The following is a 24687-nucleotide window of genomic DNA, read 5'->3' as shown; positions in this document are numbered from 1 at the left end:
GCACCGTAGCCTGTGCTCTAGAACCTGGAGCTGCATCTACGGAGCCCATGGGCAGCAACTGAAACCCACGTTCTCTAGAGCTAGTGCTCTGAAACAAGAGAGGCCACCGTAACGAGAAGCCCATGCACTGCAACTAGAGAAAAGGCCAAGCAGCAATGAAGATTCAGAACAGCTAAAAATAAAAATAAATAAACAAAAAATTGTTAAAAATCCACAACAACAAAATAATTCTCATCTATTTTTATGAGGAATTCAGTCTCTTTCTTCTGTCTCCACTCTTATTAGAGACTAAACACAAGATGCCCAGTTAGATTTGAATTTTGGATTACAAGGAATCCCTTTTTTCAGCTTAAGTGTGTCCTTTATATTTCTCTCCCCCAGCCCATCTTTCTCCTTCCCTCACTCTCTTCTGGCTTGCCCTGGGAGTACCACTTGCTTCTCATTCTGTTACAACCAGCATCTTAGGTCTGATCAAAACTGCCCCTAGCTCACTGTGGTAGACAGAAGGCCCTTCTGTTGAACTGAGTCCATCCTCCTTAGGGTGACTGGGCTTTCAAACGGCACCCCTGCGCATCCACCTAAACACTTATATACACATTAATGTCTTGTAATAAAAATATTTTATCACAATTTTTTTTCAGTTAACAGTTTTTTTCCAACCATTTTGGAATTCACATCTTGGACTTCTCTCTTAATGCGCATAGGTCCACTTCATTCATTTTGCACACAGGATTCCACCTTAGAAGGGACTCAAATTTTGTGATTAGTTTTACTATGGGTGAAGATTTCAACTGTTTATCATTTTCTTCGGCTACAAACAATGCCATAATCAACAGGGATTTTATGGATGAAAGAAACAAGAACATTTGTTCTGCCATTTACTAAAACATATGATAAAGCTAGAACAGTCTAAGCAGTGGGGTCCGTGGAGAAGATCATGTAATAAAAAGTCTAGAAACGGACCAAGTGTATACACAGATTTTCTGTATCAGATACACAGCTGAAGAATGGGTGATTCCACCAGTGAGTCCAGAACATCTGGGCTACTTGTCTAAGCTGGCTCTCCTTCTTAAATGCATACATTCCAAAAGAATTCCATACATACAATTTTCAAACACAAAAAGAACCAGAAAAAATATAACTTTGGACAAATGCAGTTTTAAAGTGGGGAAGGCCTTTGTCAAATCTGACACCAAAAGTGGAGCCGTGAAGGAGTTCACCCATAGATTCATTTAACCACCCAGACAAGTCTACATTGAATACACTCAAAAGAGTGATGAACAGAATTAAAAAGCAAACCACAAACTAGAAAATAAATTTGCACCATCTGTGAAAGGCCAGCCAGAGCTAAATACTTTGTAAAGGTTACTTAGAAAAAAGTGGACATCTGACACAATGAGATCTTAATGAGTTTAGCTCAGGGGAAGAAAAATACAAATGTCCAAGAAATAGGAAAATATGTGCAAACATGGTAGTTTCCAGATAATGCAAATTGAAATAATTTAATGCCATTTTTTGCATATCAGAAAGGCAAGGATTTAAAAGAACCTAGATCCTCAGTGTAGGCCAATCACAGACCAAAAGCCTCTCGTAGGTGGCTGGTGGGGGTGGGAGTTGTAAGGTCTTTCTGGAGGGAGGGCAGCCAGGAGATCTGGACTATAAGCTCAAGTGTCCAGGCCCTTGGGTTGTTTTCCTTTTTCCCGTGTTGAGCAATTCTTTCTGACTTTTCTACATGGTTTTTTAACTCCTTTCAAACTTTCCCTGGCCCCACTAGCCTAAGTATAGGAAGGAGATCACTTCAACCAGCAACCTGCACTGCCCACTGCTCAGATGCAGGGACTAGGAGGTCCCCTGAGGCTCCCCAGTCACGTCGAAGGGACTAGCAGTGTTTCCCATGAGTTCAGGACAGTGCTTCCCATGCCAAGTCCATGGGAAGTAACAATTTTGGGAGTGACAGTTGAGGCTGGTGCTTTGCTAGCACACTTGGGGCTGACAGATGCTTGCTGTGTCCAGGGCTACTCTTCCAAGTCTGAAACCCCCAAGCCTCCACACTGTGCCTCCAGCCTCCTGCCTCCAGGCTGGAATCTTGTGCACATTCATGCCTGCTAGGGACAGACAGAAATCCTCCACAAAACCAGACATGTCAGCATCAGAAAAGGCTCTGATGGAGACAGGATGAACTTCAGAATGGGCTTAGCCTGGACCTCAAACTAATTCTAGTGATAAATTAGTGGAAAGAGAAAGAAGACAATAGCAAAAGCAGGGACACTCGGTAAAAAGGAAAAGGAGACAAATGAAATGAATGTGTGTATATATGCTGCTGCTGCTGCTAAGTCGCTTCAGTCGTATCCGACTCTGTGCGACCCCATAGACGGCAGCCCACCAGGCTCCTCCATCCCTGGGATTCTCCAGGCAAGAATACTGGAGTGGGTTGCCATTCCCTTCTCCAATGCATGCATGCATGCTAAGTCACTTCAGTCGTGTCTGACTCTGTACGACCCTATGGACAGCTGTCCACCAGGCTCCTCTGTCCACAGGATTCTCTAGGCAAGAGTACTGGAGTGGGTTGCCATTTCCTTCTCTGGTATATATATATATAAAGCTCCAATAATTCAGAACCTAAAATAAGTTAATTTCAAAGAACAGTGTGTGTGTGTGTGTGTGTGTGTGTGTGTGGCAGAGAGGAAGGGAGGGAGGGAGAGAAGCTTGACCTTGCTGAAGGCCAAGGAAGGAGGTAGACAGTTAACTTATTTTTCTGGTCTCCATCTGTTGCAACATGGAAGCTTCTCCATGGCTTTGCAGAAAGGACCAGGGAAGGGAGCAGGGGCGGCAGGAGGGTCAGGCAGGGCAGGAGGAAAGGCAGGCCTTTCCTCTGTTCCCTTCCCTCAAGGTCTACAGAGACTCAGCACACCTGCCCAGGCCTGTTAATGTCCCAAGGGGGCAGTGACAAGTAGTCCTGCTGTTTCAGGGCTTTGAAGAGCTGAATGGCAGGCACCTGGGGAAAGGCCTGAGCCGGAGGCTTCTTAGCCTGGACCACCTGGTTGAGGTCCCTGATCTCAGGACAGGGTCCTGGGGAAGTGGGCTTACTCTGGGGGGAGAGAGGGCCAGGAAGGAAGCAGTAGTCACCCACCTGCTGCAGGACAAGGAGACCCTCAGGGGTAGGGGAGGTGGGGGACACATCTGCCCGGTGCGGGCCTGGGCTCAGGACAGGGCTGCTGACTCTGGGAGGGGCAGGGCTGGCTAGAGGGGACTGGGGAAACTGGCCTGTGGCTGGAGGGAGCTCCACATAGCCCTCGAACTCTGGTTTCTGGGGGGCTGAGGCTACAGGGGGCCCATCAGCCAGTCCAGGATGGAAAGTGGGGTTCTGGTCTGAGGGGAGGTTTGGAGGGGCAGCCTGGGAGGGAGATGGGGCCCCGATGGGTGGGGTGAATATCAGATCTGGGGTGGTGACATAACCAGAGGCTACGGTGCCATCCTCAGGCAAGCCAGTGGGCAGAACTGTGGGGGCCCTGTCCTTCTGATCTTGACCAACCCCCATCAGCCCAGGCTCTGGAGGGGCAGGGTCCACCCCTGACTCCAGGGAAGGGCTCGTCTGGGCCCCTGGGCTGGACTTTGTGTCCCCATCCCCGGCCTTGCCCTGCCTCTTCACCTGGGCCAGCGGGACCAGCTGCACCTGCCCCCCTGCGGGCAGACACAGGTACTCCAGGGACCCCGGGGACTGTGGCTTCCTGCTCACCCCCGTCTGTGGGGGCACCTGCTGGCCCATGAGGTCAGGCAGGGAGCAGCTGTGGGGCGGCCCCAGATAGGGACCGTTGAAGTCAAAGCCGGAAGCCTGGCTCTCAGGCCTGCTTGAGGGGGCAGCCAGCCCTGTCGGGGGGCTGGGGGGCTGCTCCGTGGGGAGATCCGAGGCAGTCAGAGTCATGTCCGGCTCTGATGATGAGTCACAGGCATCTTTAGGGTCCTCTGTGGTGAGAGGTGACACCTCGCTGTGCCTGCAGTCTACAGGGAACACCCTGTGGGGAGAACAGGAGCAGAGATGCTGGGACCTCCTTGGACAGACGTCTCAGCTCATGCACAGGGGCAGAGTGGGTAGTGGAACGAGAGGCCTGGCCACACCCACAGAAAACTCAGAGCAGGGCAGTGTTGGGGAGCAGGCCCAGAGCAGGAAACCAGATGCTGCTCAGCCTCCCCATGGGTCTGGCCCTCCAGCTTCTGTGCTCTCATTCAAGGTCAGGGACCCCTCCCACCCTCCACTCTTTGCTATCACCCAGCTTCAGGGCCCAGGTGTCCAGCCTGGGCTCAGTCATTTCTCACATGAGGGTTAGTGGCAAGCTAGTGGCTCAGATGCTGAGGCCATGAAGGTTCACAGACCCTCCGCCACCCAGTGGGGCCAGGGCAGTGTGGGGTCTCCCTGGGCAGCAGGGTGAAGGGAGGTCATCTGCTCCAGTCTCCTGCCTCTGGTCAAGTCTGAGTTCTGACCCTCGCTAGGGATGCCTCTTGCTTTAGCACCACCAGTCTCTATGGATTTCTTCAAACTGAGGCCTAGACCCAAGCCACCTCCTCCAAACCTCTGGTGTGCAGGAGGAGGCCACCCTCCCACCGCCCAGGGATCCCCTGCCCAACACTCACCCCTCCAGGAGCTGAGGGCAACTGCTGCCCCACGGCCCCTTGTGTGGGTGGCTCCCACTGCCCAGGGTGGCCATGCTGTCTGGCATCCGGAGTCCAGCGCTCCCATTCTGGGAAGAGAAAGGGCATTTGTATCTTTGGGAGTCAGGGCCCTCCAGAAGGTGCAGATGGAGGAAAGGCCTTGAGGGTGGTAGGGATTCAGGAGCCCCCAGAAGAGGCAGATACTCAGAACCAGCAGGACAGCCTCCTGACACCAGGGAGATGAGGCCAGAGAGGGGCTGGGACCTTGCTGGGGTCCCAGGTCTCCTGAGGACACTATCTGGGCTGTCCCTGCTCCCTGCTCACCCCAGCCCCCTCTGCACCCGCCCTGAGACCCTCCCAAGGCAGCTCTGGCCCTGTGTAGTTGACCAAAGGGCTCCTGTTCTCCAGGGTCCTCTCAGCCTCCCGCGATGTGCCCCAGACTCACCGTCCTCCCCACTCAATTACCTTCTGAAAGGAGCCTCATCTCCACCCCCCACATGCCTTCTGCCTGCCATGGCCTCTCCCACCTGCCACCACCCTGCACCCATTAGCACTCAGCTCTGCCGTTCTGTCCTTGGAAAACCACTCTGCCTCCCACCATCCACCTGCCCTCGATGTGACTACACCTCTCCTGGAGCCTCTCAGGGACCAGCCCCCCTATGCCAACCCTCCCTCCTATCCCAGGTGAGTCCCCGCCGGCAGGGCACCCTGAGCATTGGAGGATACCAAGGGGTCTCAGCGCTGGGCTTGCAGGGCTGGCCTGGCTCTTAGAGCTTCCCAGTCCCTTCTCTAGCCACCTGCACCCCCAGCCCTACTCAAAGCCCACAGGATGGGGAGCAGGACACAGGCATGGGGACATGGGCGCAGGAGCACACGAGCCCCAGCACCTCTGCTGCCCTCACAGCCAGCTCCTACCTGGAACAGGTGGCTCTTGCTGGGGTTAGGGATTTTCTCCTCCCATTTCCGGTTCAGCCTGGAAAGGCAACAAAGAGGTGACTGCTGCCCAAGACCTCAGGGCAGCTGCCTGTGCTTATGTACGGAGGTAAAACTGAAGCCCAGGGACAGCTCAGATCTGTCCAAGACCCCATTGGGAGCGGGTGACAGAGCTGTGACAGATAGTGACCCTGGCATCCTCTGGGGCCCTGGATAACACTCTCCCCCTTCTTGGAGTCCCCTTACCTGTACCCGTAGACGCCACAGAAGTGCAGGACTGGAAGCAGGATTAAGGTGCTGATGACGAGGATGAGGGCTAGGACCCACATGGGCAGCACTTCAGGAAGCCAAGAAGGAAAAAGGATCATTAGCATCCAGGGAGGGAAAGGGCTGGAGACTCAGAAGACAGGGTGCCGCTGCTTCCTTGGGGTGCAGAGGAGGAGAGGAGGCCAGAAACTGACTAAGAAGAAGGGGGCCTTTGTCTGAGCCACCCACAATGTTGACTTGGTGGGAGGACACAGAGGGTTAGATCCTGGCCAGTAGCAGGAGTTGCTATGGGAGGGCAGCAACTGTAGCCAAAGGCAATCACAGGGGACTTCCCGAGGGAGGTCATCAAGAACAGGGACAACAGGAGAGGCAGAGATGGAGAAAGGGGTGATGGTGGAGGAACCAGAAGATGCAAAGGCCCATCAAAGACTCTCTCAACTGTCCACTTGGGCTTAAGCCCCTTACTGGCTGGACCCCTCCAGAACTCCCCTGATCTCTTTCCCTTAGGTCCTGTGGCCCAGTTCTCCTTTCTGCTTGGTTGGGGTCCTCTCTCTGGGGCTCTTTCCCTGACAGTTGGCTGGGACTGGGGACCTTGTTGCAAACACTTCGTCCTCTTTCTGCAGCCACCTCCTGGACCTTGTCCTATACTTGTCTCCTGGTGGCCACCATGGAGATAGTGGTAGATAAACGAAATTAGCAAAAGTAGAAGATTGAGAAATCAGACCAAAGCTTTCCAATCTCAGGCCCCAGTCTGTAGTTCCTCAGGCTAAGTGGTCCCTGGGTAGTAGCTTCCACAAAGGCTAGTGAAATCATGCTTGTGTGTGTGTGTGTGTGTGTGTGTGTATGCTCAGTCATGTCTGACTGTGTGTGAACCCATTGACTATAGCCTGTCAGGCTCCTCTGTCCATGGAATTTCCTAGGCAAGAATACTGGAGCAAATTATTTCTATTCCAGGAGATCTTCCTGACCTAGGGATCAAACCCGTATCTCTTGTGTCTCCTGCATTGGCAGGCGAGGCGAATTCTTTACCGTTGCTCCACCTGGGAAGCCAATAGAAGCCTGGGCCATATTAATAGAAGGCTAAGGTTCAGTCGCAGGGAGACCTGTTGGTGAGACGTGCTCTCTCCTCTGTCCTCTGGAGACCTTGCCGCAGTCTGTGCTGCACACCAGGAGGTATAATTTTCTAATCCCTAATGACGTCTGGGAGGGAAGGATGCTATCCTGGGGTGGGGTTACGTCTCTGTGTTCATATCCTCCCTGTCCTCTGCCCAGCAGGGCTGTGCCAGGAGGGGTGAGGGGGCGTGGCAGACCTACCCCAATCGGTGTCCCAGGACCTTGCTTCACTCCATTCGCTCCAGATCCCATTGTAGTTCCCCGGGTCGGGTTTGACTCTCACTCTGGCCTGGTACCGGCTGGCGGGCTCCAGAGGTGGCAGCGACATGGTGTGGGCATTCTGGAAGTCCTCTGTCTTGGTGTCCTGCAGGGGCAGGTGTGTGAGCAGGAGTCCTGAGGTCTGGGGCACGTGGGCACAGCTACGAAACCCTCCCGCCTCAGCACCCCAGCCTTCCTGCTACCCATCAGTTCCCAGCTTGCAGTCACATCCCCAGATCTGAGCAGCATCAGCCTCACCACAGAGGACCACACTCCAGAGGGACAGGACCAGGGAGCACCTCTTGTACTGAACTCCTGGCACACATGACAACACCAGGGTGCAGAAACCCTGAGGAGCCACCATGCCCCACCTCACCCTCCCAGCTCGCCTTGGGGCAGCCTGGACCCCAGATATGATCTCCCCTGGAGTGTGGTGCAGGGTGACCGAAACCTGGACCACCAAACAGATGTTCAGGAGCGCAAGGACCACTCCCAGCTCCACCACTAACCCTCTCCCTCCTGGCTTCAGTTTTTAAGCCCATTTCCAGCTGAAAATTCTGGGGCTGGCTCTGAGGTTTCTGATCTGCCCTCTGTGGAGCCCCAGGTTCTGTCCACAGGCCCCGAGGGCTGCCTGAGGCCCAGGGCCAGATTCTGAGCCCTGGGCTGAGGCCCTGCCGGCCTCCCCAGGAGCTGCTCTGCTCTTAGCAGCTGCACATTTGCATTCTGGATAAGATTCTTATGAAGAAGTGTCACCTTATTATGACTTTTGAAAACCCGTCCTCCAGCTGCCTCTCAGCCCTCCCCCTCCTGATGTCCATGCCCCCTTTTGGCCAAGTTCACATCATCTCTCTGAGTCTCAGTTCCTTCGCCAAAGGAAGAGACAATGAGACTGCTCATTGGAGTGGCCACCAAGTCCCAGTGGCTCTCTGTGGCTGGTCACATGCTGGGAGCCAGGCATCTGGGCAGGTGGCATTTTCCCAAGTGTTGTCTCGCTGCCCTTTCCTCCCCTCCAGGCCCCTCCCTGGGCACAGTCTCTCACCTCCCATGAGGCTCCTTCTTTCTTGTACTGGACCTGGAAGATGCAAGCTATGTGTGAGTAGCTCATTTTTTCTTCTCTCCAGTGCAGGATGTAGCCATCTCTGCCCTTGGTCACGTTGAGGGTTGGGGGAGCCATCTGGACTGGAGGGAGGAAAACTTTTAAGGCATATTGTTTCTAATATTCCTCCAGTGGAACATTTCTTGTGTTCCATGCTCATCACAGATGCTCTCTCCATTAATCCAGAACCCCAGGTCCCACCCATCTTAGGGTCTTTGCACCCCCATTCACCATGTCATCTATTTTGACCTGAAATGCCCTTCTCTTGGGAGATGTTAATATACGCTTGTTTTGTAGTGCGGTGACCAAAAGTATGGGTTACCCCTAGTATTTAAATAGAAATAAATGTTCTATTAATTTATTCTAATCTAGAATATTGACAGTGTTCTAAGCATTATTATACATGCTAAATTTATATGAATAATTTCACTCAATTATAACAACAACTGGATGTAGTAAGTACTCTGAATCTGTCCACTTTTCAGACAAACAATTGACCCCCAGAGTGATTAGGTAACTTTCCAAAGACAGGCAGCTATCAAGTGGTAGAGACAAAGATTGCAGTCTGGAAGATCCCAAACAATAAGTAGTGGATTTAAACCCAGGTAACTAAGACAAATCGGCTGCTGTCCCTGACACATACTAGAGATTGGGAAAAAGAACTTGATCATCGAGAAGCAATGCAGGAGTTTCCTCTGCATGAGGTCCTCACTATATAACAGGAACCGGGGAACTTAACCTGCAAGGCCCCCTAGTATGACACCCCACTCCAGTACTCTTGCCTGGAAAATCCCATGGACAGAGGAGCCTGGAAGGCTGCAGTCCATGGGGTCGCTGAGGGTCGAACATGACTGAGTGACTTCACTTTCACTTTTCACTTTCATGCATTGGAGAAGGAAATGGCAACCCACTCCAGTGTTCTTGCCTGGAGAATCCCAGGGATGGGGGAGCCTGGTGGGCTGCCGCCTATGGGGTCTCACAGAGTCGGACACGACTGAAGTGACTTAGCAGCAGCAGTACCCAACATAAGAAGTAAATCACAGGTGAATTATTATTAACTCTGAAAATATCAGTCTGGGGAGGACTTTGGAAACTTGAAAAAGAAAAATCCAATCTGGGAAAGGAAGGGAAAAATCAGTAGGAAGACCAGGAGGTCGTGGGCAGAAGTAGGAACTTTCAAGCAACTGAGAAGTTGGAGGGGAAAATAAAGTGAAAGTGTTAGTCACTCAGTCGTGTCTGACTCTTTGTGACCCCATGGACTATAGCCCGCCAGGCTTCTTTGTCCATGGAATTCTCCTGGCAAGAATACTGGAGTTAGTAGCCATTCCCTTCTCCAGGGGATCTTCCCAACACAGGGATTGAACTGGGGTTTCCTGCCTTGCAGGCAGATTCTTTACCATCTAAGCCACCAGGGAAGATAGAGCTAAAAGACTGAGATAAAAGGTTTTTTAATACTGATATTCTTGAGGAATATCAATTGCATCTTCCTTCATGTTATTTGTCATTGTTGCATTATTGCTTCTTGAGAACTTCCAGGATAGACTGGAATCATTTTTGTTCCATTTGGCTTCCTGGGGTATTTCATTGAAACTGACACACATGAAGTCTGGACCGTGAGGAATGAAGCAGTGCTGTTGGGAGATGCTCCACACAGAAGGCTAGGGGCAAACTCACTGTTGTCTGAGCTCTTTATAAGTCTCTCTTCCACCTTTGGTCGAACAGAGACGATGTACTGGCTGTAGTTCCTGGGGTCAGGCACAGGAATCTGGCATCGGTGCTGGATGTAGGGGCTGCCAGTCTCCTTCTGCACGGGAGAGCATTCTTCCTCCCTGAGGATCATGGCAGAGGTCAGGGCAGGGGGAGGCAGGGCCATGTGAGGGGTGAGACCTCAGGAGGAGCTGTGGCTTCTGCTGGGCTCCAGGGACAGGAGGAGGCCTGGAGAGGGTGAGGCTTAGAGGAGGGGAGGGGACAGAGGCAGGGGACACTCACCGTGCACTGGGGCCGGTCTTGTAGAAGAGGGTGAAGGAGACGGAGTGGGTTACCTCGGACCTCACTTCCCAGGTGCAGGTAAGCAGGGTGGCCCCGTCAAAGAAGCACTGGAGGTTCTGAGGCTGGGCCTCATCCCCTGGGAGGGAGAACAAACCCTCCTTCAGTCCTCCTTCGTTCATTCCCTAGCCTTCAGTGGGCTCACCATGAGACTCGTCACAGAGAGATTGTGGGGCCAAGAACATCAAGGGTTAAACTCAGCCTGACCTGCCAGCCATGTGACCTCAGGTCAGAGGGTGAATTCTGTGAAACTTCACACCCCCTGTGCAAAATGGGGAGGACATCACAGCCTCGGGGTTCGGGGATTTATTAAATAACACCGTCATGTTGGCGTGTCCACATGTCATGCAGCCCTCACGAAAACACAGCTGCCCATATACCATTGTGGTTAAATTGTAATTGTTCCTCCACATAACGTGGACAGCAAACTGGGGCCTGGGGATGAGTCAGATGCAGCCGCTGCCTCTGCAGAGTCACAGTAGGGACGGGGTGGGCCCAAGGAAGCCACTCTGAACACAGAGCACCCGAGGATCCTGTTGTGTGTACACTGGACTCCTGTCCTGGAGATGTAATGAGCTCCCCTCTCCACAAGGGAGCATTGTCCCAACTCTGTCACCTGGCTGGGAGTTCCAGGAAACCTCCTGGCTCCACTGGCTGGGTCGTCCTGAGAGCCCCGAGCCTGGGGCCAGCCTGGTGCGCACTCGGGCCACGTAGGTGCTGCTGGGCTGAAGGTTCTTTAGCTCCAAGATGGCCTGGGGGGACTTGGAGTGGATGGTGAGGGCATCCTGGAGGGGAAAGGGGCTGTTGGAGCAGGGCCGGCTGGGCCGGATCCTTGTGGGTTTGGGGCACAGTTGGTGGGGTCCCTACCTCCCAGGAGTCCTGAAGCCGCTTGTAGACCACCTCAAACTCCAGGCTGGACAGCCAGTGGCTCTGGAAACCGTCATGGGCTATGCTCCAGAACAGCAGGAGACTCTCCCTGGTAGCAGTGATGTTGAGGTCCTTGGGTGTGGGGGGCTGCACTGGAGGGACAGGAAGGAAAGGGTCCCTAAGGGGCTGGACGACTGTGCGGGAGGTGAAGGTCCTCTGTGGCCCATGTGTGGATAGGCCTGGGTCCCAGGCCAGGCACTGCTCCCCTGGCTGAGTGACTATGGACAGACCCCTCTTCTCCATGGACCTCAGACTGCCTTCTGCTAAATCATGGGGATTGAGTGTGAACATGAATGAAGCTGTGCAGATTCCTAGGCTTCAGAACATAAGCTCCATGAAAGGTGCTCAAATTAAACTCCAAAGGGAGCTAGCTTCCTTCTGCCCCATGCCCACGAGGTGGCCTGTGGGGCCTCCTTCCCAGCAGAGGGCACTGTGACTCCTGTTACTCCCTCTTCAGTCCACACTTTATTAGTTCCTCTGCCCAGGGTCATCCTGCACCTCTCAGTACCCAGCAGACGTGTATCCTTCTCTGGAAACTTCTTGGGTCCTCTCCCCAAGGCAGAATCCCTTGCTCCTTTTCCTGGCCCACCACACCCTTTGTATGGTCCTTACAACCCTGGAGGATTAGATGTTTCCACATCTGCCTCCCCAAGTAGGCCAGGAGTTTGTGGACACTCCAGGGTTCCCTGTCCTCACAGGGGACTATGCTTGGCCAGGGACCCCAGGCCTTACCATGCTGACTCAGATTAACGGTGAGCTCAGTGACCAGAGGCTGGTCCGGTCGGAATGAGAAGTAGTCAAAGTCGGCAAGGACAAAGTTTCGGTAAGGAATAACACATTTTCTGGGTACGCAGCCAGGACAAGGGCTGTTTAACCAGGGCTTGTCGTCACTAAGATTGCAGGACACTCGCTGTGGATGGTCCCTGCCAGGAGAGGACAAGGTTAGCCCAGAGAGAAGAATCACTCACTCACAAATATTAACAGGTGGTTCCTACATGTAAGGCTTTGTTTAGTACCAGGGAGCCTGGCAGGAAACAAAATACATGCAAATCCCTGTCTACAGTGCAGACATCCTAATAGAGGCAGACATACACAAAACAGTGAAGGAATGATGTCACATGTCAAATGGAGAAAAGTGTACATAGACAAGTCAGGAAGGAAAGAGGTGTGAGCAGGCCAGAAGGGCTGGCCTGGGGATACAATTTGAAATAAAGGAGGCAGGGAAGACCTCTTGGAGAAGGTGACATCTGAGCAGAAACTTGGAGATCAGGGAGGGAGCCATGCCAAATCTGGGGAAAGAGGATTTCAAGGAAAGGGAACAGCAAGTGCAAAGGTCCTGGGGTCGGCATAGGTTTGGGATGTTGTGTGACTAGGCAATTAACAGTGTGTGTAGAGTAGATATGTGAGTGTGGGAGGTCCAGGAGCCTAGCACAGTGAGGTTACAGAAGGTCGGTGCTTAAAAGGAATGTAAAGAATTTTGAATTCACTGAAAGTGAGGAAAATTGAGAGTTATGAGCAAAGGAGTGATGTTTTGACACACACTTTGAAAGGATTCCTGTGGCTGCTGAGCTGTGGATAGATTGAGTTGGGGGTGGGGCGGCAATACTGGAAGCAGAGGGACAAGTTAGGAGGATTCTGGACTATCTCAGTGATAAGAAGTGGTTTGGATCAGGGTCTTAGCCAGATTCACTTTCTATTTGAAGATGAAGTCGATCACATTTGCTGATGGATTGGATGCTGTGGTGAAGAAGGAAAGGAGGGAAAGGAGACTGAAAAGCAAAAAATAAAAGACTGTCCCCATTTGTCTGGCTTGAGCCCCTGGAAGCTCCCCTTTGGTGAACTGATATGGGAATCTAGCACAGGGGCTGTCTTTGGGAGGCAGAGCAGGAACTTGTTTAGGACACTTGAAGTTAAAGACTATAAGGGACAATGTGGAGAGGCAAGTGAACCTATGGTTCTGGAACTTGGGGAAAGGTCCAGGCTGGAGAGAGCATGTCTGGGTCAGAGCCATAGTTTGGGGCTGGATCTCTGCCGCCGGATCCAGATGCAAGAGAATGGAGGTCCAAGAGCCCTGGGACATCATCCCCTTCAGAGAAGGGAACAGACTAGGAGACAGAAAAGGGCGGGCCAGGGGAACACGGGAAAGGGCCCAGGTGCTGGCCAGGGTCAGGGAGGGAGGTACCACAGTGGGACCTCGTGTTTAGGCCCAGCCAGTCCTTGTCAGGTGCTGCCTGTGGGTGTGTGGGGAGAAGGCCAGGACTAACCATTGATTTACACCAAGTGGGCATCACTGACTCCAGTGGGAGCAGTTTAAATGGCCTGCTGGGGGCAGCAGAGTCCTGGGAGAGTGGGCTCTGGAGGAATTACCTGAGAGGCACTGGAAACAGGGCTCCAGACCACTCTTTAGAGGAAGTTCCCTCAGAGGGAAGCCAAGAATGGACAGCCGGGCTAGGAGACTGGACTCGGAGGCCCTGAGCTGCAGTCTGGTTGGCATCTGTAAGTGGATCCCTGGACAGTGTCCCTCAACAGCATGGGGAAGTGGAGATTGGGATGGCAGTGATGTCCTTGAGCAGCAAGACCAGGTGGGACCCCGGCTCTGGCCTCAGACAGGCCTGGGACAGGCAATCACTGCAGGGAGTATCCAGGGAGGTGGCAGGCCATGGTCGGGGGAGATGTTGGGAAGCTTCTCTTCTGGGGGTGTCTGCTGTCCCAGTGCAGGAGGAGGCAGGCCACAGCTGAGGTTGGGGGTGGGGACAGTGGACAAGGAGGACAGAGGCTCTGGGGAGAGCAGGGGAGAGAGTGCAGGGGCGATGATGCTGTGGAGCGAAAACCCTTCTTCCTAGGGGAGGTCGTCAGGGGTCTCCCCAGACCCTGTGATGCCTGCTGTTTAACTACTTCCATTATGGTGAGTTAGACTATCACCGGATCCCAGAATGGTGGGAGTACCTTCCCAAATGGGCTATGCCCTGGAAACTAGGTGAGGCGAGAGGAGAAGCCCCAACTCCGGAGGGAGCAGGGCCTGGGGAAGACATGGAGCTTAGCCTTGCAGGCTGGCCACAGGACACTTGTCCTGCTAAGGCCTTGACCCCACTGTGGCCAGGGGGAGGGACCTCACCTCTGCAGCCTCAGTTTCTCCATCTGTGAATTGGGTATCATGTCCCTGTCCTGCCCACCTCATAAGGAGGATGAACCAAAATTGACTTCTGCCGATTGATTTTGTTCAATTGTGACAAAATAGGAGATTATTACCATCATCAACAATATTAACATCGGAGGTTCTTCTCCCAAACTGGACATCAGACACAAGCCCCTGGGCCCGGCAGGCCGCCTGGTGGGTCAGGAGCTCCTGGGCAGGAGTTTCCCGCCCCCACCTTCTGTCCAGCCCCAAACCCCTGGCACTGCCCACACAGCAGCGCCCCTCGCTGCCCTCCAACCCTGGGCCCTTCCTCACTCACTCCTTGGGCCTGCGGTAGAGGGTCACGTTGACCAGTCGCTGGGCATCCTGGGTGTCCGCCCACCTGCAGATGATGCGGCTGGTGTAGTCATTATGGCAGCGCAGGGTCTGCATCGGGACAGTCTCTGCCAGGGAGGGAAGCAGAGAGAGGGTCACATCTTCCCCCTCAGACGTCCCTTGTCACCACCCCTTGCAGCCCCTCCTGGGTGCACAGCACTGCAAAGAAGTCTCCCAGAGTCCTGTAGAGGCTCCTAGAGCCCAGGCAAAGGTCCCCAGAGGCCTTGGCGGGGGTAGGGGCGGCTGTCTCTGCAGATGTGAAGGTGTAAGGGAGCCAGCTGTGGACCCTCTTGTCTGGGGAAAAACACAATATTCTAGTTGATTCAGAGCACGTGTCGTGAGCCCCTGCCTTGCTCTGCTCCTGGAGGAGCAGAGTCCCTCCCACTACAGGTGGGCACATGCGTCAGACACAGGCCCTGCCCCTGGGCCTCTGGGCGGGCGCAGCCTGGGAACAGAGGCACAAACCCACCCCTAAGGGGCCTACTCTGGGGACCTCCCCACCCTGCTCTCGGATCAGGCCCCGCTAGGCCTGATGCTTGGAAAGTGGAGTGTGGTTCCCAGGGTTATCAGGGGAGCTGAGCTCTCTGGGAGCCCTTGGGGAGGGTGGTCAGTGGCCTGAGCCTGGGGTTGGGGGACATCTCAGCAGGGCCTTGAGGCAAGAGGAGAGACACTCCCTCCCCCACGGCTGAGGGTCCCCAAGAGCAAAGGTACAGAGGTGAGAACTGGTCAAGACCCCCAGGTGCTGAGTGTCTGGGGGGAATGCAAGGTCAGACAAAGGACTGGAATGGCCAGCCAGGAGGTTAGAGGTCTGGAATGCCACACCGGGAAATGTGGACAGAGAAGCCACACAGCCAGAGAGGTCTTTACAGGAGGCCAGAGAAGAATGAGCGGGAGTGCTGGGGGAGGGAAGGGAGGCCTCCAGGGAAAACCAGGAGAGAGAAGAGATGGTCGAGGGGAGGGAAGGCTGGGGGGTCTGGGTTCTGTGGCCCGGCAGTGAAAAGGAGGGGGGTGATCTGGCTCACCTTCAGCCCCTGTTATGCTGAGTCCCCAGCAGAGCGCCAGCAGAGCCAGGGGGAGCAGCCCCTGGGTCAGTGTCATCTCGTGATTCAGCTCTGGAGAACAGGTAGCCCGCTCGAGTGGGTCCACGTCTGGGCAAGGTGTGGGCTCCTCACTGTCCTGGAGTCTTGTGTTCCTCCCCTGCTGGAGGCTGGGCTAGACCCATGTCATCAGCTCTTGGGAATCCTCCTCTCTCCGGGATCCTGCCTCCTCCAGGCCTGTGGAAGGAAGCGTCAGCCCGTGGGACTTGGCCCACGTGGTAGGGCGGACCCAGGAGTGGCCTTGCTGCCTGGCTGCAGCCCCACTGCTGCCTCAGCCTGGACCTTGGGACCGTCCCTGCTCCTCAACTCAGTGCCCGGGATGTGACCGCGAAGGAGACGCACTCAGTGGCCTCTGCAGATGTGGGTCCCCACTGGGTCACACTGCCCTGGTAATGAGAAAATTCAAGACAGAAGCCTGGTATTGGATTTTTCCCCCCACCAGGTACTGACCCGGGGGAGTCACTGGGTGTTGGGGCGTGCTTCTCCCGTGGGAGTGAGCACGTGCACACACCCTCACCACACACGCACACACACCTGCACACACACACACACAAGCCTGGTGCTCTCCCCACCTTGTTCCATTTACCTCATTCCTCCCACACTACCCCCTGAAATGCCGGTTCCCTTTTTTTTCTGCAGAAGGTTGGGGATTTCCTTATTTCATTTCATCCAGCCCCCGGGAAGTACCAGGAAAGTAGAACAGAGAGGAGCGTGACTCCTTTTCTGTCCGTAAGACTGTCGAAAACTTCACTCAAGCTGCACAGACACATACCAGAAGCTCTGTTGCTGGGAAAAGCACGGCTCTAGGCACAGCCAACTTGACTTTCAACACAGGCCCTGTCCCTCCTGTGCTGGTGGCCTGGGCTGACTTATCAGTGCCCTCTGAACCTCACTCTCTAAATCTGTAAAACGGGCCCAACCCGACGTATCTCACGTGAGATCATGAGGGACAACCAAACTTGATGATCTTTGTGGGGTGGTTAGTCCAAGAAATGCCTGGGAAGGAAGAGTGGGTTTGTCTGGGGCTGGGGAGAGTATTTTAGCTCCTGCAGGGGAGCAGTGCCTTGGCAGGCAAAGGAGAGTCTGCCTGAGCTGGTGCAGCTTGCTCTGCCTACCTGGAACTCAGCTAAAAACTCAGAGTTTCTCTTTGGGTCTTACCACAAATGCAAATTCCTCACATGTAAAGAGGTTAATTCTTCTGAAAGTCAGTTATAAGTTTAACACAACTCTAATCAAAACTTAACAAGATTTTCTTTCTTTTTGGCAGGAATTCACAAGAGAAAAAATATGTGTGAGGACAGTTAATAAGACTTTAAAACTAAGAAGTCTCATAGAAAAATGGGTCTTCCTAGATGGCTCAGCATTTAAAGAATCTGCCTGCAATGCAGGAGACACAGGAGACACCGGTTTGATCCCTGGGTTGGGAAGATCCCCTGGAGGAGGAAATGATAACCCACTCCAGTATTCTTGCCTGAAAAATTCCATGGACAGAGGCACCTGGCAGGAAGTCCATAGGCTTGCAAAGAGTCAGACACGACTGAGTGAGTAAGCAATAACAGAAAATAAACTTTTGGTTACCAAATGGGAAACGGGGAGGGGTAAATTGGGAGTATGGGGTTAATAGATGCCCGCTACCATATATAAAATAGATAAACAACAAGGACTAACTGTACAGCACAGGGACTATATTCAATAATAAGCTATTATAAATAAACTATGTTTATAATAAACTATAATGGGAAAGAATCAAAAGTAAAACAAATACGGATATATATATGTATAACCAAATCACTTTGCTTTACACCTGAAACCTACTAAATATTGTAAATCAACTATAGTTCAATAAAATAATGAGTTTCCACTCAATATAAAAATTTATTATAAAGATCTGATAAGTAAACTAATGGATTTTCACACATGCACACACGTGCGCGCACACACACAGCAAATCAGTGGACATACTGATTAGACGAACTGTATTTCTCTAGAGAATGTACTACGTGATGAAGAGGAACCACAAAACAGTATTAAGTGATGGAATAATAAAAAGTGTTGAAACAATTGAATAACAACATAAAACATATCAGCCTAAATCCCTACCTTACACCATTCCCCATGTATCAAATCAATGAAAAATGTAAATATAGGCAGTTAAATCCTATGAAACTTGCAAACTGTACAAGTGAATATCTTTGAACTATTTAAGTTTCAAAGCACTAGAAGAAATCAAAGACAAAGGCTGAGAAATAAAAGTGCATAAAAGTGAACACTTCGGTATTTTATAAAAATAACTGAACCACAAAGCAAAGGACAAAGTGAAAAATAAATGTTTGTGCCAGAAGTATGGAGAACAAGTGACTACCTTTATGCTATAAATAGTTCAAACAAATTAATGGCATCCAAGGACACAGGCATAAAAGACACCTACATGCAGAGAATTCGTATTAGTGGCTAACAATTACAAAACACTTACCATCATCTGGCCACTGTTCAAAAGGCTTTACAGATATTAATACATCAATGTGTAGGTTAAAATCTCCACTTTGTAGATGAGGAAACTGGTATAGGTCCATGATGATACAGCAGAAAGGAAAAGGCTGAGACTGTAGCACAGGAGATTGGCTTTAGAATCTGTGTTCTTAACCAGTTAAAATAGTGAGTAGCATAGTGTTATATTTCCCAATTATTGGTATCGTACATCTCTATTCTGACATATACTGACCCAACAGACACTTCTACAGATATGCACAAATGTCTGTGAAAAGACAAAACAAAACAAAACATTGAAACATCTTAAGTAGCATGCTCAGGGAGATTTGAGAAATCATGGCCATTTAAGAACAGATTGCTATGCAAAGAACAAATAAAACAGAGTTCTTAGCATTTGAAGGTAATTGAAATTTTATTGAAGTTTTATTGAAGAAATCCATAAAACAAACAAACACACACCATGACTCAATAATGGGCCAAATCAGAATTAACACTATAAACTGTCATGTTACAAAGGTAGATATTGAAGACAGCATATAGGCTAGGAAATGAAAAGTCTTAGAGAAAAATTGAGGCCTAGGAAAGAAATTCAAGAGTTCCAACATCTAGAAGCAGAAGACAGAGAACTGAGGGCAGGTACGGCAGATGGTGGCGCTTGCCTAGCTGTCCCCTTTCCCCTTGGTAACGAAAGGTTAGGTTCTACCTAGGTTTATTGCTGCACAGAATAAAAGATTTTGTTTCTTATACTCTCCTATTGCTAGGTGTGGTCATGTGACTAAATGTTGTCCAAGAAGATGTGAGTAGAATCATTGTGTGTGTCTTTCAAAAAAAGTTGCTTAAAGGAAGTGGCTCAGGTAGGAGGAATCTATTTTTGCCCTCCTGCTTTTTTTCCTTTCTCCAGTTTGCAGTGATGGCTGGAGTTCCAGCAGTCATTTTGAATTATAAGGTTCTGTTGAGTATAGGAGTCATAAGCAACAGAAAAAGAGGAACCTCGATCCCTCTTCTCACTGTGAACCAACCATACAGTTTGAGACTGCCTACCTCTGGACATTTTTCATGTGAGGGAAAAAATAAACTTATATAGTATTATGCTACTGTTATTTGGGGTTTTTCCATGTGCAACCAAAGAGATAAAATTGCAAATAGAAGAAAAATTCACAGGGCTTTAAATCAGGCAATAACCTACTAAGTTAAAAGCAAAATTCATTTTTAATAGCACCATACTCAGTCACATGCTAATAAACTTCTGGTCATCAAAGAGTAAAAAGTAATCCTAGAAGCTTCCAGAAGTAAACAAACAAGTTATTTTCAGTGAAAAAAGATTGGGTTTGCAAGGTCCTCTAACAAGTAACACAGGATACTAAATAGATAGTAATGTCTTGAAAATACTGAGAAGAAAATATGTTTGAACCTAGAAATATAAAAAGTCTAGCTTACTTTGAAGTTCAAGGGGGAAAAAATCACAATATTTTGGAAATGTAAGGACAAAAAAAGCTTTCCAGATCTTTTTAAAGAGAGTTACTCTAGCATATATTTCAGAAAAAAAAAAAAAAATCCCAAGAAAGAGAGATAGCACGTGATACTGGAATCAATTTTGAAAAAAGAAACCAATAGGACTTACTGTTAAGTAAAGAAATATTGTTACTGACTTCCCTGGTGGCTCAGACAGTAAAGCGTCTGCCTACAATGAGCGAGACCCGGGTTCAATCCCTGGATCAGGAAAATCCTCTGGAGAAGGAACTGGCAACCCACTCTAGTACTCTTGCCTGGAAAATCCCGTGGATGGAGGCTACCACTGTAGCCCGTGGTAGGCTACAGGCCATGGAGTCACAAAGAGTCTGACATGACTGAGCAACTCCACTTTTCAAAGTAAAAACAAATAAATACACAGTAACAGCATTGAAGTAAAACTGAGATCATTTTAACACAAGTGTTGGCTGTGAGGTTACAGGGAAAAAGCAGAGATGAACCGAAAGCTTGCTAAGGATCTTGCCTTGTTTTGGAGGAATGTATATATTCTGAGTAAGCCCAAATGCTGATGGAAAACATAAGTTAAATATAAATATGTGTGTTTAAAATGTAAGGGTTAAAGATCACTATGAGTGAGGATTAAGCATGGAAACCAGAGGATGACAGGAAGGGGGAAAGAAAAGGAAGAGAGGGAGGAAGAGGAGAGAAAAGCCAAATGCCTTCTCACTCAAAATAAAATAAACATGCTCACCAAACTTCTCAAACTCCCGCAGAAATTTAATGATAAAAATAGCAATTGGAAAAGGGGAAAAAAGGCACAAATTCACTCCAGACAAAAACAATTTCATAGGACAGCCTGATGAAGACTTTAAAAAGAAGAATGCATCAACTCTCTTTGTGATTAATAGAAATAGATCAACAGACAGATTAAAAGGAGAAAAAGATAAGCTTATCTCAACAGATGCCCTTAAATACTTGATAATACAAAAGCCATTCCTGATGAAACAAAGAAATAAACCTTGGCAAATGAGGAATTGAAAAGAATGTTGGCATTTCTGGGTATGTACTAGAAAACTACAGTAACATTAGAGTCAACAGAAATGTCAGTACCTTCTGCTTTAAAGTAGAAGGCTGCCTGCTGTTGTTATGACCCCTATTTGGGGATCAGTATTCCCCCAAGTAATCTCTAAATTTAAGACAATCCAAAGTAAGACTCCAGAAAGATTTTCAACTGGCTTAACAAACTGATTCTAGATTATAACAAATCCAACATGAGGGACTTGCTCTATTGGTTAGAAAAACGATGAGTATAATAGTAGACAGATGGAACAGAAAATGTTAAGGAAAAGAACGACTTAGGAATTGGAAGTAATAATAGAATTTCAAATCACAGAGAACACATGGTTTGCACACTCTGATATTGAGACAACCAGCTAATCATTTTTTTTAAAGTTAGATGATTACTTATTACCCACACCTCCAAATTCTAAATGGATTAAATATTTAAATGTCAAAGCTAAAAATGATAAAAGCTCTAAAATATTTCTTTAATCTCAGGGATTGAATAAGACACCGAATCCAGAAAGCCTGAAATACAAAATAATGACAGATTTGACTTAAAAGCAATGAATACATTTTTATACAATGCAAGGTATCTTTAAACACACCAAAGAGAAAATAGAGTGGTAATCTGAAAGACATATTTTCAACATATGTCAATAAATGGTTTATACAAGTAATAAATGAAACACTCCTAAAACGCTCCAAATATATTAATACTCAATACATAAAAGACAACCAACCCACTGAGAAATGTAAAGGAATTTTCCATGCACATTACAAACTGAATCCAAATGTCCTTTCAACACATGGAAGATGCACAACTTCACCTATCACCAGGGAAAGGAAAAATCCAAGAGAGAACCAGATAATTTTCATCCATTACACTGGACACAATTAAAAGATGGACTGTTTCCTTAAAGAGAAACCAGCCTTTTTATGCACTGCCATGGGATGTATGTTAGTTCAGCTACTTTGAGGATGGTTTGACAATATCTATTATTATTTTAAATGTGCAGTCTCTTGCCCAGCAATTCTGCTTCTAGGAATCTGGGCTGTAGGAAGACTTTCTCAGGTGTGGAAAACTGGAGACCACCCAAGTGTCTAGCAACGTGGGATTGGGTAAATCGTGGTGCACCTATGATATGGAGCAGGACCCCCTGGTCCTTGCCTACCCTCCACCCCACCATGTCCTCTGCCTGCCTTTTGTCCGTGGAAAACTTTAGTCAAAGAATAAGTTTAATCAGAAAAGTGAGAAATACAGAAACAAAGGAAAAAACAGTCAAAATAGACCAAATAATAATAATGTAATCATTAAGTATAGTCAAGAATCTTTAGTGCTTTCTCAAGGGCTATAGACAATATTCTGAGCCATATCCTATGAGCTGTCTTGTAGATACTAAAACACCAAGATGGAGAAGTTAACTACGTGACCACCAGACTATACCCACAACATAAGCTGCCACGATTCTGAGAATTGGCCTCAAAGAAATGGGAACAAATGGACCCCGGAACTGAAGATTAACTGTACCTAAAACAATAACGATGACACTGGGCAGATCAGCGATGACCAATTTGATGACTGTCAGAGGCGATTGTGCTGTTTCTGTATGTAGCCCCCATTCCCACCTTCTGTTTATAAAAGCTCTTGCCCCACTGGTTGCCAGTGTGGGGGAGTCAGCCTTTGGACAGACATCTACAACCACAGTTGCCAGCATCTGAAATAAAGCAAACTTTCCTTTCCACCAACCTGGCCTGCTTATTGGCTTTTGAACGGCAAGCAGCCAGACCCCATCCTGCTCTTTCAGTAACACCTAAACTGATAAATGTCGTGTATCTCTCAGGGCTAATTAATGAGTCAAATCTCTACATCTTATTATGGAATGTTGTCCAAAATGTAATACTAAGTGGAAAACTAAGCCATAGGACAACATGTATGTTATAATCACTTTTATGTACTCCCATTTTTTAATTTTTTAGCAAAGCATAGATCCATGGATTCACTTGTTTAATATTAAATACATTCATTAAACAACTCAAGAAGTATCCTGTGATGTTAGTGGATATAGCACAATATAAGTAAAACTAATGAATGAAAAAAAGGGTGACCCAAAATTAGCAGGACAGATTTTACTTGTTATAAAACCATTAGAAAGCAAGGAAGATGATAAGCAGAGAAAATTAGAATCTGGTTATACGAAAATGGAATAGCAAGGTGTCTAAAGACTACACACTGCACGTTTGCAACTTGTTGCTGCGGGCTGCCTGGCGAGTCCCCACAGGCTCTTATCTCAGTGGGGACCCGGAGAAACACCGGCCTTCCCATCCACCCGGCAAGTGCACACCTGGACAAAAACACCCGCAGACGCCCACCCCCTAGCCAACTCACATCAGTGGCAGCATCCACAGCTTGGCCCAAACCCAGCTAATCAACAGTGGTCAGGGCAGAGTACAACCATAAAGAAAACGTTCTTGGAGGGGGGAAGACATGTCTCTAAGTAAGTAAGGAACCTGCTCCCTTCTTATCTTCCGACATGAGCTTCTCAACCCACACCAATCTAGGTCTGAGCATAACAAGGTTCCTGGCTTCATCATCTGCCTCCTGTATCTCTGCATCCCCGTGGACATTCACACATGTGTGTGCACGCACACGAATGTGTGTGCATGTGCATGCACACACAGACTTTTTCTAAACCAGGATGTCAGGGACTATCGGCACTCCCTTGTTCCAGACATGAGACAGAAGCCCAGGACAGGATATTATCACTGCCACCAACCCTTTAGTGACACCTTAGTGACAAAGTAAAGACAACGGTACACAGCTGTGTGACTCCCAGGCCTGAACTCTCTACCGCCCCAGGCATCTTCCCTGCTGACAGGACAGTCAGATTCACCAGTGAGGACTGGACTCCCAAAGCCCTTCCCCCAACACCCAGACTGGTCTGTCCCTGCTGTCTGTCTCCTTGTCCACTGGCTTCCCAGGAGTCTGGGTTCAGATTTTCCCAAAAGGCCAAGCCCTAACCTCCCAAGTCCCTGGGGCACACTTGCCCACTTGACACCCCCAGGCTCTCCCTGTCCTTCCCATCCCAGACTGCTACACGCCCCTGCTCCCGACCCCACCCTTCACCCTGCGCCGAGCCCACACGTACCTCTTTGTGCCGGGACAGACGGACCTTCTGTGGTGTCTCCTGGAGGCAGTCAGCAAGCCTCTCAGGCTTCCTATTTATGCTGACGTTGTTAGGAAACAGAGAAGCAGAAAGAGGAAGCGGCAGTCCCTGGCCTCTTTCTGTACAAGTGCCTCTTCACAAGATTGCCTGGTTTCTCAGAATTGTGGACACCAAGATATGAAGTTTTATTCTGAGCCTTTCTGGCTTTGCCAATGTTCCTTCTTCTAGAAGTACTTCAATCTTTTCTATGTGATGTCCCTATAAACTTCCACGTGTGCTCTCTCTGCTCAGTGCAAAGTTCCTTCATGCAGCCTTCCCAGACACCCCCGAAGGGGATGCGGGGGGAGGGGGCTGCAACACCCAGAGCAGGTGAGAGCTCAGAGCCACAGGAACCTGGCCTCCCATTGCCACCTGCTCAGGGTGAGATCTTCTGCAAATTACCTGCATGTAATTTCACCAGGGCTCAGGACCTACCTCTTGACTTACAAGCATCTGTAAATATCAAAGGGCCATTGAAATGTCACAGGGCAAGACCTTAGCTCAAAGCCTGGTACAAGAGACCCCCAGGTGTTAGCCGGTACAATTTTGATTCCCTTGGGACCCCTT

General features: G+C 49.6%; 1 protein-coding gene across 3 annotated transcripts; it reads right to left on the bottom strand.

The window, feature by feature from the left end:
• Window positions 1-603: 603 nt before the first annotated feature.
• CSF2RB (colony stimulating factor 2 receptor subunit beta) lies at window positions 604-24207 on the bottom strand. Of its 3 annotated transcripts, none has more exons than XM_019961331.2 (14): window positions 24064-24207; window positions 15821-16072; window positions 14743-14866; window positions 12020-12210; window positions 11228-11379; window positions 10977-11145; window positions 10304-10439; window positions 9989-10143; window positions 8258-8397; window positions 7162-7324; window positions 5827-5917; window positions 5563-5620; window positions 4630-4736; window positions 604-4013 (listed from the first exon to the last, which is right to left on the bottom strand). In XM_019961331.2, the coding sequence occupies exons 2-14, from the start codon at window positions 15894-15896 to the stop codon at window positions 2903-2905; spliced, it is 2673 nt and encodes an 890-aa protein (XP_019816890.2). In that variant the 5' UTR covers window positions 15897-16072; window positions 24064-24207; the 3' UTR covers window positions 604-2902. The 3 variants fall into 3 exon arrangements, with proteins under 3 accessions (XP_019816890.2, XP_070645867.1, XP_070645868.1); XM_070789766.1 differs by lacking the exon at window positions 24064-24207 and adding an exon at window positions 18369-24018; XM_070789767.1 differs by lacking the exons at window positions 12020-12210; window positions 24064-24207 and having other exon boundaries at window positions 15821-15871.
• Window positions 24208-24687: the final 480 nt, after the last annotated feature.

Source organism: Bos indicus, chromosome 5 (genome assembly GCF_029378745.1).
Source record: "Bos indicus isolate NIAB-ARS_2022 breed Sahiwal x Tharparkar chromosome 5, NIAB-ARS_B.indTharparkar_mat_pri_1.0, whole genome shotgun sequence".
NCBI lineage: Eukaryota > Metazoa > Chordata > Mammalia > Artiodactyla > Bovidae > Bos > Bos indicus.
Note: the sequence above shows the minus strand (reverse complement) of the source record. Positions and strands in the feature narration are given on the sequence as shown.

Excerpts from the sequence above, each read along its gene's own strand:
- CSF2RB (XM_019961331.2), bottom strand. The coding sequence starts at position 15,896 with ATGACACTGACCCAGGGGCTGCTCCCCCTGGCTCTGCTGGCGCTCTGC. Across the intron at positions 10,144-10,303 it reads AAGACCGGCCCCAGTGCACG|GGAGGAAGAATGCTCTCCCG; the intron begins GTGAGTGTCCCC and ends CATGATCCTCAG. Across the intron at positions 4,737-5,562 it reads GCAAGAGCCACCTGTTCCAG|AATGGGAGCGCTGGACTCCG; the intron begins GTAGGAGCTGGC and ends TTCTCTTCCCAG.